We start from the raw sequence: 17,299 nt of genomic DNA on the forward strand, positions 1-17,299 counted from the left end.
AAAACTCTCGTCCTCGTTCTGTCCTTTCAGTCACAGGATCCCTAAGGAGCAGTGGTGGCTGAAACTCCGCCCGCTGATGAAAATCCTGGCCAAGTACAAGACGAGCTACGACGTGTCGGACTCCGGCCAGCTGGAACACGTGACCCGGGTCCGACCCAAAGAGAGCAACACCTCCTCAGCCATCTGAGCTGCAGCACCGGCTGCAAGCAGCGAGCTTCACTCCAACAGGACACCAGCTTCACAAATCAGTGACAGCTACGCACTGACTGCAGATAAGTTAAGGTAGCGTTTGAAGGTACAGTTCAAAAGATTGTAATGTTAGAAGAGTTATATTGTGAAATCATAACTATTCAGAAGGGATCTTGTATATTTTAAATAGGAAATAACATGAAATTACAGAGTAGGTATTTAAAGTCTTTAAATTTCAAGCTAGCAGTACGAGCATTTTATTTTCTAGATCCCCAGATATATATGAACCTTTTAATTTATTCTATAATGTATTTTCTTTTTTTTTTGGATACCTGGCTGAACTATGTTGTGTAAACAGAGTGAAGCTGAGTTAGGACACATTTAAAGTCTGTTAGTCATTTTTATTTTCTGCACTTTTACAGAATCCACTAAACCTGTTTTTAAAGAATATATTAGGAAAATTCCTTGGGATCGGTCTAACGCCTGGTCACGCCCTCTTGATTGTAAAATGCTAAAACTATTCAGAACTTGAAGGTAAATGGGATCTATGTGATGAGCTGCCCACGTGTCCTGCCACCTGCTTGTCGTGTGTATGAGCGTATTTGTCGTGTTGTGTCCACCACCGGCTTTTTATGTGGCGTCTTTCTGTGAGATGGTCTATATATGGTCCTTATGTTACTGTAGTTCGGCTGTGAAGTGTCTGAAACATTAACTTTATGTGCTGGCAGTGTGATGTGCGTGTCCTGTCACGGTAATTAAACAGTTTATTGTGTGGAAAGAGACTGATCTACAGCTTCTTGTGATTTTAGGTACAGTTCTGAATACTTTCTGGTTTTCCTTCATATCATTGAGGTGAACTGTTAAACTGGCCAGTTAACTTTGGGTTAATCTATTTCTATTGGAGCAAAAGAGATTAAAATCACAACTAAATCAGGAGCTGAGTCAGGTTTTGTATTCCAATATGATATAATTGTCACATTTTCAAAAATATGTACAGAACATAACCAAAGAAGGAAATACTTTAGTTTAGAAGGCCACACAGCGCCTTACGTGTACCTAATGTGTTTCTACTTTTAAAAATCCTAATGTCCTTTGGAGTTTCTTAGCACAACTTTTCAATTAGAATATACCTACGGACTCATTTTACAATCCACGATGGATCTTTCTTTATCGTGTCGTTCTCTGGGCCGAGGATGGCAACACCATACGTCAGCTGACCCACATTAAAGTATCTGCAGGTAAACAACCAAAGGAAAAAAGATCTTTAGCATTTTTCACAACTTCTGTTTTACAGTTCAGATAGACAGTTAGTAGTACAATAACATTTTCCACAGTTACTGCACTTTATTCTACATTTAATTGAACTAAAAGTAGATTCTTTACCTTTCTGCAACGTCCACCAGGTTTTTATGACTGACTGTGAACAGTCTTTGTCTGTAACTCTGCTTCATCTCATCTGTGACTCCGCTGAGGAAACGGCCCATTCCTGCAGCACAGAGACCAAAACACAGCGATATAAATAAAAGTAACGGGCAGTTCTTCTTCTTTACTTAAGCAGCCATAAGAAAACTGTCATGAGGTGTTTTCATGGAGTTTCCTTATGAAATGAAACAAGTGCTCTGCAGAAACTTCATCACAGGAAGCAAAAACCAAACATTCAATCTGATTTAGTGTCAATCAAGGTGAATGAACCAGCTGATGTCAGGATGCATTAGTTAGTTTCAGTCTGACCTTTGTCAGCGGGGGCCACGGGGGAGTCGACAGCTGAGAAGACTGACAGTTTGGCCTCGTCGATGTCTTGCTGGGTGAACTGTCCTGACTTTGCCCAGTCAATGCCTCTAAAGAACGCAGACAACGTCTGCACCGAGTTTGGGTCCCTTAGACACAGAAGAGAAACAGAGTTTTTTTTATACAGAGCTGGAACTAGCAACAATCATTATCCTCAACTGAGAGTTTGATCTATAAAATGGATGAAAGTTAGAAGTTTAAAATGCTGTTTCGCTCTGTCCAGTAATAATCTCTACACACACTAATATTCCCTTTAGATTTGATTGTGACAGATTAACATCTTCTCCACAGGTTGTGTCTTCAGACATGGTTGTTACAGTTCAATAACTTGCTGAAACATCATTATCCAGTGGGAGGCTCTGACCTCTTTGCTTGTACAAAATGTATAATGTTATCTAATCTAATATTAAAAAGTTTACAGCAAAAGCTATTTGCTAATACTGTATAAACATGGAACCACTGTGGTGAACGTCAGCCCACCTGTAGGAGTAGAAGGAGAACAGGCCACCTGCTCCCATCCGGGCCCCGCCCCCATATGCTCCACCTTTCTCGCGGATCTCTCCATGGAGGAATTTAGCCGTCATCATCCTCGCCAAGATGCACAAACTGACGAGAGAGAGAAAGTGATCGAAAGTTGTACATGCTAAACATTTGTAATTCAAAGTAGAATAAAATCAGATGATGTTTCCAAACACGTTTTAACAAGTGTAATCTAGTAATAGTCAGTATAACAGCGTGTAGTCACCTGGCGTAGTCCTCGTGCGTAAAGGGCACCGTACGTATACTCTTGCTGACAAAATTGACAGGAAACGGCATCTGGAAGAAGGTTTTCATCTGACACGGCTGGAAATTCAGCTCCTGCACAAAAAACGTGAACCAGTTAAGATATACAGGGAGGGGCGGCTTCTTAGAATGAACTGTGCGTTGGTTTTAATACTGAAATGGAACTGTGATTTGGATGATTGGTGGCTTTTGTCTCATCACGTCCAGTTACCAAACAAACCTGTTTTTGTGACTCTTTTAAAAGCGACTATACATAAGAGACTATACTTACAGACACGAGTTTCCTGGTTGGTCCAGACTCAGCCAGAGGGTCAAGACGTCTCTGTAATAACATGATATTAATATAAGTAAACAGATGTCTTTTACTTGACAGGCTGGTAAATGCCTCTTGTCAGCTCACCTCAGTGATATTTGGTCTGACAGGTTTGCGTTCCTTCCTGTTTTCAGCAACGTCCTTCATAAAACTCTCCAGCTGTGCTGCTGTGTCAGACATTTTCTGTGGAGTGGCGTTGATCGCAAACCTGCATGAACAGTTTAATGTGAAGTGCGAAAGAACCAGGAAAGAGTGACAAAACATGAAATTATTGCAACAGACATTTATCTGAAAGAAAAGTGTACAGCTCAGATGATAAAGGTAGACGACAAACCCACCTCATGTTTTCCGGATTGAGGATGTGCTTTTTGATCCTGGGTAACGCTCTGATGACTTGGCTGAAGTCCGACATCTCAGCTACCCTCTTCATGAACTTGACCTGATGTTCAGATAATTAAAACACTGTCATCAAACTAAGTTTGACACTAGATGTCATAAAGAAAGATCTAAACATATGAGTGTGAAGTTTAATTCACACTGTAACGTCGGTACCTGCTCCATTCCACCAAAAGTCTCCTGGAGGTCTCCTGCTGGGGTCAGGTGACGTCCTGCCCGGGTCATGGCGTATGTGTGACCAGAGTATGAGATCCCATTGGCCAGCTCCTGTGCTGACATCATCACCAGCACCCTAAGTCGCTCTTCATCATCAAAGTGGGGGCTGAAGAAGAAGAGCATTAAAGCTCCGTTAATATTCTACCACTTTACTCTTTGCAGCGTTTACCCTCGACAATCAGGGGTTTTAATTATTAACACACGAGTAGCTCCCATCAGGAGGTGCAAATTGTTTGAGGATGTACCTGTTGAATATGTCGCTCCACAGCTTGAACATATGAGGAAGGTTCCTGTCCAGACACAAGGAGAACAGGAGGACGCCCTGTAACGCAGAACCAAAGAGACGTTCTTCACCACATGACTTCATTATCAGTCGCTGGTTTAAATTAGCCTCTGTCACACAGAGAGGGTTTCCTGCTGACCTGCTCATACACATCCAGCTCGGTGGAGTCGGGGATGACCTGGGTGGAAACAGACATGCCCCCTGTCCTCAGCTCCATCTGCTGGGCCTGCTGCCTGTAGTCCAGAGCTCCACAGCCCATCCTAACCAAACAGATACACACTTATCTGTATGAATACATTTAAAGAACTTTGGAGAACCTGAATATTTAGTGTTCAGTTTTAATATTTAATGCATCATAACCGTACGTAGTTCACTCACTTGGTAATAACACTGCAGAAGAGTGGGACATAAAGCCGGAGGTCCTCTGGCAGGCTGTTGAGACTACACATGGCTCTGAAGTAAACCATCCCGTTGGTGGGCTGCTCACAGTACTGAACCGGCACGCCTCCTGTGGAGATCAACAGATGAGAAACTGAAGAGTTTGACTTACATCCACAAAGATATCTGCTGCAGTCTCACATGTGATATGACCTGTAGTGTTGTGGACACTGTGCTGTACCTGCAGTGCTGATTTGAACAGGGGTGATGGGAATTGTGGGCTCAATGTCGGACACCTTGAGTGCAGGCAGGCAGGAGGCATCCTGGGTTTTACTTTGAGCAGCTAGCAGCTCCAGACCTTTCCCAGAAAGAAGAGATGTTACACTGTGGTACTTGAATACTTGATACTTTACATTACATCCAGCTCCAGTCTTACACTTGCACGTTTGTAGTTCAACATTTGACTGATGATCTACCTTTTACAGACTACAAATGCTCTTAAAGTCTTGAACATACAAATAAAAAACGGGTGTTTAGAGTTTATCAGTCCTCTTAATGTTCACACAGTATTTTACATATTCTCTATGTGTTTCTACTAAAACTCACACGTTCGTCAAATTAATGTCACCTTTCTTGTAGATCTCCTCTCTGTCTCTATCAGACAGAGCCTGGATCTTTTTCTGCAGCTTCTCCTCCTCAGCATTGGCCTGTTTCTCCAGATAGGCCTCGTCTGGGCTCATGGACAGGGTCAGTCTGTGTGTGTTCTCCTACAGGGCAGGTTTACAGTGAGTGAGGGTGAATGGGGTAGAGAGTAGAGTTGTGATGAAGTACAACACACCAGCGTTACTATTTCTTATTACAATTCATTATCCATCATTATTACACTCCCAGGTAAAACTAACAATAAAAATAACGTGGCCTAACACAAACATGTTTAAATGAACATTATTGTTTCTCACCTTAAAGTAATGCTTCACTTTCTCCTGGAGGAAGTGAGGGTTTTCTTTCAGGGTCTGTCTGAACTTGGCAACGCTGTCGCTGATCTGCAGCAGCTCCACGGGGTCACCGTCATGGTTCCACGATGATGCTATGTACTAGAAAAAAAGATAGAAACACAAAACATGATAAAAATACAATGTAAAGAACGAGGAAACCATCGGATTAAAACCAAAGCTCGGACAAAACACACGTCTTCAGTCCCTTTTTTTATTAATAATACTTCTAAATATTAACACTGTTCCTGTGGACATGCTGCGCGCACACACACACACACACACACACACACACACACACAGAATCCAAACTAATAGTAAGTTTAAGGCTACCACATGCAGCTTTATATATTTCTGTTTAGCGTCCTTGTGCTTTTGCAAACAGAATGAAGGTTAGAGATAAACCACAGCGAACTCACCGAGGCCAGAGACAGGCCGAAGTTAGTGGACTGGTGTTTCATCTGGATCTCAATCTTGTGTAGGAGAGCCTCGATCCTTTCCTCCTCGAAGCCGTTGCTGTGTCAGACGACGACAAGTACAAATGACTCTTTCCTACTGTGGAAATTGTTTCCTGCTTCCTTATGTTCTATGTATGTAAAGGTGTTGTTACGTTGTGTGAACCACAGAGGGGTCGATAAGTTCAAATAATTTAACTTAAATAAAGTTTTTACATCAAATGTTCATTAACTGTTAATGGTTTAGACCGAGAACCGTGTGTTTTTAATCAGTTAAAGCTGTAGGAGCAGATTTGTCAGATTATAACACTTAACTTTAAATCACACTAATATTTAATACTGAGTCACAGCACTTACTTTATAATGTCATCAATGGTTTGGCTTATGATTTGTTTGACCCGCTCTGTGTCCTCCTCAGCCATTCCCTGCAGGCCGATGCTGAACGATGCTTCTTTGGTGCTGCCATCGTATCTGCAGAGGAGGACATTTAATATGAATCCATACATATATAGGAGCAGTAATCTGGTCAGTTAATTCAAGCTGAACATAAGTCTTAGGCTGCATCAACTGAGTCATGTCAAGGCACTTTACAGGGTTTAAGTTTTAAGACCTTACAAAACAGTGCTTTCTTTAATGTAAGGTGAATTTCACACACCCTACGACAGAGGAGAAGTCTGTTCCTATTTTGGGTTCAATGAGAGCTTTGTAGAAAGGAGAGTTTGGTCCAGAGATCATCAGAGAGGACAGCAGGCTGAGAGTGAATCCTTCAAACGTGTCTGTGATGCTGCACGGAAAAAAACAAGACCAGATGTTACTGAAGAAGCTGGGTAGTGATTCAAAAGACACCTGTTGTATGATGTCTTACTATATTGAGTATGACACCCATCGACTAACGTGTCAACATGAATATAAAATACAAGCTCCACAGAAACAGAGGTGGTAGCAGAGTCATCCTAATGTCACTGCATCTCAAAATGAGGCTCTGTAAAGACACCGCAGGAAGGAGATGAGGTGATCTTACTCTCCCAGCAGGTAGCTCACACACAGTGTGTTCTGCCTGGTTGGATCTGGAGCTAGAGCATCAGGGCTGCAGGTCACATGATCTTCACGCTGAGGAAAACAAGAACAGCCACAGTGAGATCAGAGTGAAAAATAAAGGGCTTAAATATTTTAAACATTATAGTTGGAATTTTATTTTGATATTTAAAAAGGTCAGAACTTCTTAGTTGAAGGATTTTCAAAATAAAATACATTTCAGAATTATGAACTTACAGGGCTGGTCCAGTGCGGCTGGGAGGGGACCTCTGTGTTAGGGTCAATACATTCAAACTTGGACAGTGCTTCCTCTTCAATCTGCTTCAGATGCTGCTCCAAAGGTAAATCTCCATAAGTGAAGAACCTGAATGTTATTTAAAAATAAAAACATTTTGATTTTCACATTAATTTGTTGTCTTGTTCCTTTTATGGGAAGTGTTTTACTTTTCTAGCCTGTGTGTGCATGAGATCTTCTACCTAGCGTTGCTGGGGTGGTAGTGTGTAGCGTGGAACTGTTTGAGCTGCTCCCAGGTCAGGTCGGGGATGACCAGAGGTTCTCCTCCTGACACCACAGAGTATGTGTGGTCTGGATACAGCTTGTTCTGAAGGTGCTGGGCGTATAAGCGCTCGTTATCCGACTGAAACACACAAACACATGGTAAAAAGATTTCTAATTTAATTATGTATCATGTAAATGTCATATGTTGTTTCAGCATTTGTCTTGTTTTAAAAACCTGAATGACCAAACGTTAATGTGCGGCGACTGGGAAAGTGTTAACTTACAAAAGCTCCCTTCATTTCATTGAACACCACTCCTTTAAACACCAAAGGAGAGTTGGGATCTGTGGGCTTTTCATTCTCCAGCCTCCAGCCCTCCTGCCTGGAAAATTACAACACATGGAAACTAATCAAGCATTTATGATGTCGACCTGTTCGACTGCAACAGAACTGACACGTGTCTCTCTACAGATACTTTTCATGATCTGTGTTAGGTTAATGTAGGAAAACAGAGTGAGCAAAAAATACAGACTCACTGTTAGTTTGGCCACTGTTTAAGAGGAAATACATCAATAGTACATCAAGTACTTCATTTTAAATAAAATTTAAACTGGACAGTTGTAACAACAACAATACTCACCAAAAGTCCAGCTCTCGTAAACAAGGGAAGAAAACTGCATCCAGATAGACGGACAGAAGATTCTGGAAGTCTTTGCTATTTTGTGTGGAGAACGGATACATGGTGTAGTCGCTGGCTGTCCACAAGGAAACGGACAAAAGAAGTGTCAGGGACAATGTGATTATTATGATTCTTACACATTCACTGTTCATGTACTGTTCTTTGGTTGTATAAAGCTGCTTTGTGACAATTGTAAAAAGCGCTCTACAAATAAAATTGAATTGAAAAGAAAACTCATGTGAAAAGCACATCAGCTACTAAACAGGCAACACACCATGATTTGGAAGCTTCTTTCTGCTCTAATCTAACTATTAAGACTCGACCTTCAGTTATTCAGAGTATGTGTTGGTACACGTACACTACTGTAAATAACTTCAAGCCTTTCTGAACACTGCCATGAATACTAACACAGTGCACTGTACCTGTGAAGGCGTTCATGAAGGTGGACAGAGACCTGTTGAGCATCTTGAAGAAAGGGTCTCTGCACGGATACTTTTTCGATCCACAGAGCACCGTGTGCTCAAGGATGTGTGGAACCCCTGTGCTATCCATGGGGGTGGTCCTGAACTGGACACTAACACACATTCAAAGGTCCATTAAACATCTTTTTACTGTTTATGGTACAGACAAACATACAAACAGTGTAGAAATTCCCATATTTTACTATGTTTGTATCAGTATTACAACATGATTTTAAATAAGTGGAGCAGCTGGAACCAACCTGAAGAGGTTGTTAGAGTCATCTCTGGCTGCATGCAAGTACTTAGCTCCAGTTTTATCATGGGTCAGCTTCACTGCTGTGAGAAACAAGTCAGGGACTGCTACGACCTGGGCAAAACAGAATGAGAGGTCAGATTGACGGACGTCCACAGTGCTAATTTAACGCTGATTTATAGGCTGTAACTTGCTACTTTGAGCCAAACAAACTTTACCAATCCTTGTCAGAGTTTTAAATACAGGTTTTGTAATTTATTTTAGGATGGGGAAGCTTAGAAAAGTGTACCATTACACCTACCTCTTTGACTGTGAACCCGTGGATCCTCTGTCCTGGCAGGTACTGAAGAGCCCTCTCTCTAGCTGAAGTGCTCTCCTGTCTCCACACATGCTGCTGTCCATTCAAACTGTAACAAACAAAGTTAGAGGCATTCATCAGACACAAATTAAGAGTTAAGATAGTGGAAGGTTCATCTGAAAATATATCAGTCCAAAACATAATGCAGTCACATGTATATATGGAGACCTCAGTATTAAAACTTTAAATGATATAAACATGTCACACAACATGATTCAACACTAATGAAGGCTAGCATGTGACTGCTAATGACATTTACAACCATATGTTTCACTTATTTGGACAAGCTGTTTTAGTAGACTTATTGTCATAAATAGTGTCAGAGCGTCATATTCCATTAACAGAATGGTTAATATTAAACTTTAATTGTAAAAATAGGTTTAATTAACATTTTAACTCCAAAGATGTGCGTTGTCATTGTGGTTGCATCAGCCACTTTATGTTTGTATCACTATTAGATAAAGTCAGAACATCGTTTTGTCAACATTTGATCACTCTGTATCATTAAATCACTGAATGTTTTCGTGTCACATCAACTTTAATCACATTAACATCATTCAGCTCGTTCTGTGCCAGCTGAGCAACGTTTGCTAGCTTACCTGAGGTATCGAAGTTTGTGGAGCACAGCCTTCGTCTGCCGAAACATGGTTTTCTCAGCGACTAAATTATATAATCAAACCTTTCTCCTCTAAGTTCAGCTCTAAAACTATACAATTAGGTCAATTAATACATATTATTATCGACTTTAGCCTCCCGGTTGTCCTCTCATGCCTGCTACTCCAGTAACGTTACACATGACCCATTGGATCAAATGTGAGCGTCTAAAAAAAAGTGGCACCTGCGCAGATCGCAGATCTGACAATCATGTTTCGGTTGATTAGACCCATCCTGACGCGATACAACTCTACAGAAAGAACACGCGCGGCGCATTTTTCGCCACCTATCAGCCGACCGTCCGCCTTGAAACATTCTTCGTTGTGATTGGTGGAGCTGAGAATAAGCTCACATATGATTGGCCAAACGTCCCATCACTAAGGTTACCAAACAGTGACCTGCAGAGGGGGTTAATGCTAAACTGGAACACTAAGTTAGCATCAGCTAACACCAGACTTTAACTTTAAGACACGTTTCTATCCAGTATTATTGGGTTTTAAACTCCTGAATATCCTGAAGTTTTACTTCTATGCGTAAGGATTTTTTTCTTCCAGCAGATGTCGCTTTAAGATCAAGTTTACTAGTCAAAGAATCAGAGTTAGCTTCTAAACTAGAGTCAATGTTGAAGCAGCCAGTTAAAGAAAAACATTAATGAATAAATAATGTCTGTTTTAAAAAAGAAATATATTTTAATTTGGATATTTAACAGTTACAGTAAAATAATCAGACAAACTCTATCTCAGTTTGTAGATAGATCTATCTATCTATCTATCTAATATCTATCTATCTATCTAACATTAATTAATAGTATTTCTTCTTAACCATGCAAAACTTATTTAATAATATTATTCAATACTGTTTAATGCACAGCAGGCCTGGGCTACCACATTAAAAGCTGTGTGGTGATTATATTCAACCCAATTTTAATATGGAAACATGCACAACGTAAGCAAATCACCCCCTGAAATAATGTCGGTCTTAAAACGAGACCTTACACTGGGACCGTCTTCAGACGCTGTTACCACACAGCAGACTTTTTAGGGGCACCCCGGAGAGCTGAGACTGGGCCTGTCGGTGCTTTAGGTTTTTGCACGGTGCATTCAAACCCAGACTAGATGGAGAATTTTAGATTTAGATTTAGATTTAGATTTAGATTTTGCACATGTCGCGCTTCTTATTCATTTGCTCTTTTGCAGTCTGCATTTAAAAACAACAATATGTCATAATGCTTGTTACGATGCATAATGCAGTTTTCTCTGATGTCTTAAAAGAACATTATAGAGAGGTGTTAAAGGTTTGATAAAGTCATTCCAAACTCAGGGAGTCCTGCAGAACCACAATGAGATCCTATGAGATTAGACTAAGAACAGTGCAGCCAGTCCTCATTATACCACGGACTCTACAGCACCAAGTGAAACTTATTTCTTTCTTGCAAAAATCACTCTGCCAGTGCTGACAGCAACAGTAGATTGCTTCTTCTCCTTTTTTGAATATCTTTTGAGGCACCCACGGTCATCCCTTGTGTTTCCACTGACAGCATGTGGGAGACTTTCCAGCAGCATGAATAGGAGGCCTTGGTGAGGAGGCAGGAGGGTTTTTGACAGAGCAGGAGCATCCTCTAACATGTTAGCTGGATCCAGTCTGCTACTGCATGTCGATTATGAGCAGTAACCTTGATCACACAAAGCGGGGTGAAACAGACAGCCTACGAAAATATTCATTAAAATCTTGGTTACATAAAAAGCAAACGGTGGCCGCGACATTATGAGTGAAATTTAACTTCTCTCATTGATTTGAAGTCACAATAAAACGGTGGTTTCAGTGATTTCATAAGACTGTGCTTGTACAGAAAGTAATTTCACATAATGCAGTTTTCATGTGCAAACTCATAACTTCAATCTACAAAAAGTGATTTTATGTTTTGGAGGTAGAAAACACACTGTGGCAGCACGCATCTTGCCTCGTTAATTTGATGTGCTCCTGTTGAAGCAATGCACAGTGCAGGGATGATCAATCAAAAGTATAAAATTATATGTTTTACTTGCTGGGAGTTTTATTTCCACACATTTGTCACAGGATGAGCCCACTGCTGTTTACCAGGCTGGAGAGAAGTGGCACAAACGGTCAAGACGATAGAAGAGTGCACATGTTCAGCATTTTGTTCTCATATAGGCTTAAAATGACCAAACAGGTTGACAAAGTCATTTTTCATTTCATGGTGACTTTAAGTTCAAGTCAAGGATTACATGTGCCTCTATAAGGTTGAGCAGACTTCATAACGTCGCTGCTCTAAAAGGCTTTATTTGAATAGATATTTTTAGATTTGATAATGTGGAACATAAATAGTTTCCACACCAGTTCTGACATTGGAAAATTTCTCTGCATAAACAGTACGTGAAGAGTTGTCAGAATTGTGAGCGGCTGGTGATGTGATGGTGTTGATGTACTCCCCCAGGTAATCCACCAGATTTTATAAAGGTCTGGACTCTCCACACGTCAGTTCATCCAAGCTTAAGCTATCCATCAGTGTCAGATGGAAAACAAAACCCCGGCTTCTGACATCCTCTCTCGCTTTTCACAGCTTTGTTGTGCAGTGACAGTTTTGTAAGCATGGTCATTTCTTCCTCCAGCAAAAACCTGCTACATATCCACACTGTTACACTCAGTTCATCACGTACACCAAAATAAAACCATTCACTATTTTAACTGCTTTTCCTCATAAGGGTCACAGGAGCCAGTCCCAGTTGTCGTTGGGTGAGAGGCAGGATGCACCCTGGACACGTTACCAGGCTGATGTATGGAGACAGACAACCTCACATTTAAACCCTCCGGACATTTTAGAGGCACCAATTATCCAGCGGAAGCCCAGGCAGGCACAGGGACAACGTGTAAACCTGCAACCGGCAGCCAGTGTGTAGATTCAAACCTGGATTCTTCTAGTTAAGAAACAACAAAGCTAACCATTTATTATTAAGTGTAATATGATATTTAACAGTTGCATGTTGGTATAATGTTCAGGTGTCCTACATATCCTATATGCCTCATCCTGTGTTCAGGTGTAGCAGCCAAACTTTGTCACTACAACGTCTGTAACACACTTTAGCCCAAAAATAAGTTAGAACACATTTACGTGTGCCAGTGTGTCAGTGGACGACTCAGCTACCTCGACTTCAGAAGGACCCTGAAGTCTTATTTTAATGAGTTAACATGTTAACATTTACTAATCAGCACATTTTCCAGGTTTAAAAACAAAACTTTTGGGCAAATTAAAATTAATGTTTCAGTCCGGGATCACCAGAGTTATTACAGTCTTGAGGGGAACATGAATCTCATGACGCATATCTACACGTCACTTTTGTCCATCTATCAAATAGTTTGGAAGTTTGATTGCTGTCGGGATGATTGACCAACTGACTGACTGCAGCACTGCAGCCGGGGCTAAAGTCTGTCACAACAACACTGACATATATAAAATCTCAGTGTTTTATTATTGAAATAATGTGATGGTCATTCCGTTTTTATCTTTGACATTATGAGTTCTGCAGTAACCCTATTCGATGTACATGACGCACGGTGGCATTTAGGCTCGCGCTGGTCAGTCTCCTGCTGTATCAGCAGTAGGGTTTATCACGTATTGCCCTCGCCGTGCCTTTATCGCTCCCTTCACAAAGGGCAAATAAAGGTTGGTTATTTGATAAAATAAATTATCACGGGCTGTTTACAACATGGCAAGACAAAGCCATGTTTCCACCTTCAGTTTAGCCAAATAAACTCCAAACTTCCTTTTTGCAATGTAACAGACGTGAACACGTGGGGATATTTGTATGTGAAGTACCAGAAATTTACAGAATGGAATGAGCTGTAATTTTAAGATACTAAAAAATATCCAGCAACATTTTGTTTCCCTGAAATTGGATTAATTTGAAATATATTTTGGAATGAATCCATTTCCGAGAGTATAATGTGTATTAAAATGAAGTTATTTGACGCCAGACAAAACACTGAGGCAGGAAACAGAAAGAATTCACATTTTCAACTTCATTTGTTGTTGCTTCATGTGTTTAATAGCTTAAAAGTTCAAATTCTGTATCATAAAAGTGTGTGTGTGCAGATTAATTAATACCTATATGATATGAAATATTTAGTTCCCACTGGGTTCTTTGCGTAGCCACTAGCCGACCTGACCCGGCTCTGCTCTCTTTGCACCAAAATGTCAATTTCTGCCCAAACCTTTTCATTAGTGCACATTTTAAATGGATAGTTGGAAGCTGGTTCTGCGCTCCCATCCCATTCACTTTCCTCCTCACCTCTGGGGCCAATTAGGGCGCTGGAGCTGAAAATAAATGAAACATGGTGGCAAACCAGCGTTTACTTCAAAACCTTGCGCTTAATTTGAAGATCTCTCTCTCTGATCTGAGTTGAATTAGCAGAGTGATATTCCCTTTGATCTTGTAGGTTTTGCATTTGTTGCCAACTTATTGAGTGGAGTCTCCAGAGGAACACTGAGCGCTGAGCACACACACAATGACACACAAAAACACAGATACACAAAGAAAACGCATGCATAGTATAAATCAGAAAACACTACCTTCTCCACTGTTTTCACTTCAACAATTATAGATTTAATAGGAGTTAAATAAAAGCGTCTAGGACGGCACTGCTCAAACAAATACAGCAGTCAGACGACCAGACAGGTTTTAAACAGCCTCAGGTCAAACAAAGTCATTTAGAAGAAAACACTAAAGCAAGTGCTACAAGAAAAGTTGTAATAAACCAGAAGTATCCTTCAAAGGGCCACTCAACCAAAAATCTAATTTACTCACAGCTCTGCAGGCGACAGAGGTTGTCATGTAACACTGGTACCCAATGGTAACCCAGAGTCATGACGAATAAATGTCTGGGAACCTGCCAACATGTCCATAAATCCTGAAACACTTGATATTTTAGTTTTCTCTTCATCATCTATATTATGTTCCAAACACTTTACAACACAGGTGGATGGTCTACAGTATACTCAGAGGGAGGTTTGAACTGACACTGTGAGATACAGGAAGTCCAAACCTATGGATGCAAAGGCTTTGAAGGAGTTTCTGAAACTGGCCGAGAGGAGTGGTCTGACTCAGAGGAAAAAACAGAAATGCTGAGCAAAGACAGAGCTTAGTGCGCTGGGAAACCTCATGGCAACAGAGAAAAACCAACGGTAGTAGTCATAAAATTGCCAATATTCAGAAAACTGTGGAAGGCAGAACTCCTCTGCAACCTTTTGTCTCACAGCACTTTGCCCTGACTTAGCTCTTTCTTGTTTTATGCCAAATGACTAAATGTTTGTTGTTAAGATTCACTTGGATTCTGTTCTGCCACAACTACCTTAAAACAAAGGCAAATAAACTTGGCCATGCTAAAATACTGTCGGGACCACAAAGTGGACATTCAAATATTAGACATATTGCCTAAATACATCTTGACATGTGGCCAGGGTGAAGTGGGAGTCAAACCACTAACCCTGGGGTTCATGTTCTAGCTACATACTGCCCCCAATTAACAATTCATTCTTTTTGATTGAACTTATTTAAATTAGCTGCTTTATCTGACCAAAATACAACGTTTGATTAAGCTAATCATTAAATTTACAGATGCTATTGTATCTCTGAATGCTCGACTGTGTCCTGGTAAAACAGTCACATCTACTTCTCCACACTAGTCACATATTTCTTTAAGCAACACAGATAAAAGCGTCTGCCAAATAACTAAATGTAAAATGTAAATGTAAACAGCTATTTAGTGTAATGTTTGGAACATGATAAGTTGAAACGAAAAGAGAGCTGGTGACACTTTCTAAAAGAGTTCTTCTCACTAAGACATAAATAAAGAAATAAACACAACAGCTGCAGTATGACGGACACCGACCCATCAGTTTGCACACACTCCTTAGACACACACACACACACACACTCTACGCTTCACAGACAGACAGCCACCTGTGTCTGCCCAGTTAAATCTGGAGTGTTGATCGAGCGTAGACAGACACTAATCTGGACAGACCGTCTGGACGGACGCTCGTCCCGCACGTCAGACTCAGATGGTCTCCTGGCACCGCCTCAGGCTCTTTTGTTTTTATTTGGACTGGGGTAAAATTAAAGCAAAACATCACGCACATACACACACACACACACACACACACACACACAGCCACCTGAGCACTGGTGAAACACACACTTTGTCTACACGGAAAGGGAAATCAATAACACATGAGGCCACTAGGTTCAAAATGTTATTGGCTGTGGATTCTCTTGTTCAGGTGTTGTGGGTTCACTATCGAGCAGCTCGCTGGCTGCTAATACAGCCCCTCAGTGTGCGAGTGTGCCACCGCTGTGCTGGTTTTGTACGGGATTGATTCCCATCCTCTTGCATTCAAACAACAATTAAATCCCGTTAGACTACACTCTGTCTACAATGTAGTGCAGGAGTGTCAGTTACAATAGTACATACATAATAATTACATTTATTTAATACAGTAAATATACAGCATAACATGAATTAGCACAAAGCTGACATCTTACATGTCACCAGAAAGACTGTGGACCAACTTTCATCATCTGTTTTTGTATTTTTTTAATTTTAAGTTTGAGTAAATCTAGTGATCTTCTTTAGTTGCTTGGTTACATGAACCCAAACTGTCTCCCAGCTCTCTGAAATGTGCATTCTTGTTGGCATTGACTAAACAAAGACAAGTTAAAGGAAAGTAAAACGAATAATTTGAGATAATTTGATAGATGTGGCCATTGGCAGCGTGATAATCAGTTATATTACTGAAATCTGGAAATGTGCAACTTCAGCTTTAGCAGCTGGTTCAACTTAGTCCCACTGTTTGTGGTGGTTGTGTGTCTATCTATCTATCTATCTATCTATCTATCTATCTATCTATCTGTCTATCTGTCTATCTATCTATCTATCTATCTATCTATCTATCTATCTATCTATCTATCTATCTGTCTGTCTGTCTATCTATCTATCTATCTATCTGTCTATCTATCTATCTATCTATCTATCTATCTATCTATCTCTATCTATCTATCTATCTATCTATCTATCTATCTATCTATCTATCTGTCTGTCTGTCTGTCTGTCTGTCTGTCTGTCTATCTATCTATCTATCTATCTATCTATCTATCTGTCTGTCTGTCTGTCTGTCTGTCTGTCTATCTATCTATCTATCTATCTATCTATCTATCTATCTGTCTGTCTGTCTGTCTGTCTGTCTGTCTATCTATCTATCTATCTATCTATCTATCTATCTATCTATCTATCTGTCTATCTGTCTATCTATCTATCTATCTATCTATCTATCTATCTATCTATCTATCTATCTATCTGTCTATCTATCTATCTATCTATCTATCTATCTATCTATCTATCTATCTATCTATCTATCTATCTATCTATCTATCTATCTATCTGTCTATCTATCTATCTATCTATCTGTCTATCTATCTATCTATCTATCTATCTATCTATCTATCTATCTATCTATCTATCTATCTATCTATCTTCCAGGGCTTTGGAATAAG

At 40.3% G+C, this 17,299-nt stretch overlaps 2 protein-coding genes across 6 annotated transcripts in view; one reads left to right on the forward strand and one right to left on the reverse strand.

Moving 5' to 3' along the window:
- The window catches only part of LOC113172021 (ATP-dependent 6-phosphofructokinase, platelet type-like), a 20,282-nt gene extending 19,313 nt beyond the window's left edge, over positions 1–969 (forward strand). For all 5 annotated transcript variants that reach the window (XM_026374817.1, XM_026374815.1, XM_026374818.1 and 2 more), the window contains one exon: positions 31–969. In XM_026374817.1, coding sequence (XP_026230602.1) covers positions 31–187 — 157 coding nt within the window. In that variant the 3' untranslated portion in view covers positions 188–969. The remainder of the gene's footprint in view (positions 1–30) is intronic.
- pitrm1 (pitrilysin metallopeptidase 1) lies at positions 506–9,884 on the reverse strand. Its single transcript, XM_026374787.1, has 27 exons — positions 9,677–9,884; positions 9,021–9,126; positions 8,727–8,833; positions 8,428–8,579; positions 7,967–8,081; positions 7,612–7,708; positions 7,306–7,466; positions 7,066–7,192; positions 6,815–6,903; positions 6,449–6,577; positions 6,151–6,264; positions 5,758–5,854; positions 5,306–5,440; positions 4,975–5,113; positions 4,588–4,704; positions 4,347–4,476; positions 4,108–4,228; positions 3,931–4,007; positions 3,626–3,791; positions 3,412–3,512; positions 3,161–3,281; positions 3,032–3,082; positions 2,723–2,835; positions 2,458–2,583; positions 1,921–2,066; positions 1,573–1,675; positions 506–1,421 (listed from the first exon to the last, which is right to left on the reverse strand). Exons 1-27 carry the CDS (start codon positions 9,721–9,723, stop codon positions 1,328–1,330), a joined length of 3,081 nt encoding a protein of 1,026 aa, XP_026230572.1. The 5' UTR covers positions 9,724–9,884; the 3' UTR covers positions 506–1,327.
- Positions 9,885–17,299: the final 7,415 nt, after the last annotated feature.

The sequence above is a fragment of the Anabas testudineus genome, chromosome 17 (assembly GCF_900324465.2).
Source record: "Anabas testudineus chromosome 17, fAnaTes1.2, whole genome shotgun sequence".
Taxonomy (NCBI): Eukaryota; Metazoa; Chordata; class Actinopteri; order Anabantiformes; family Anabantidae; genus Anabas; species Anabas testudineus.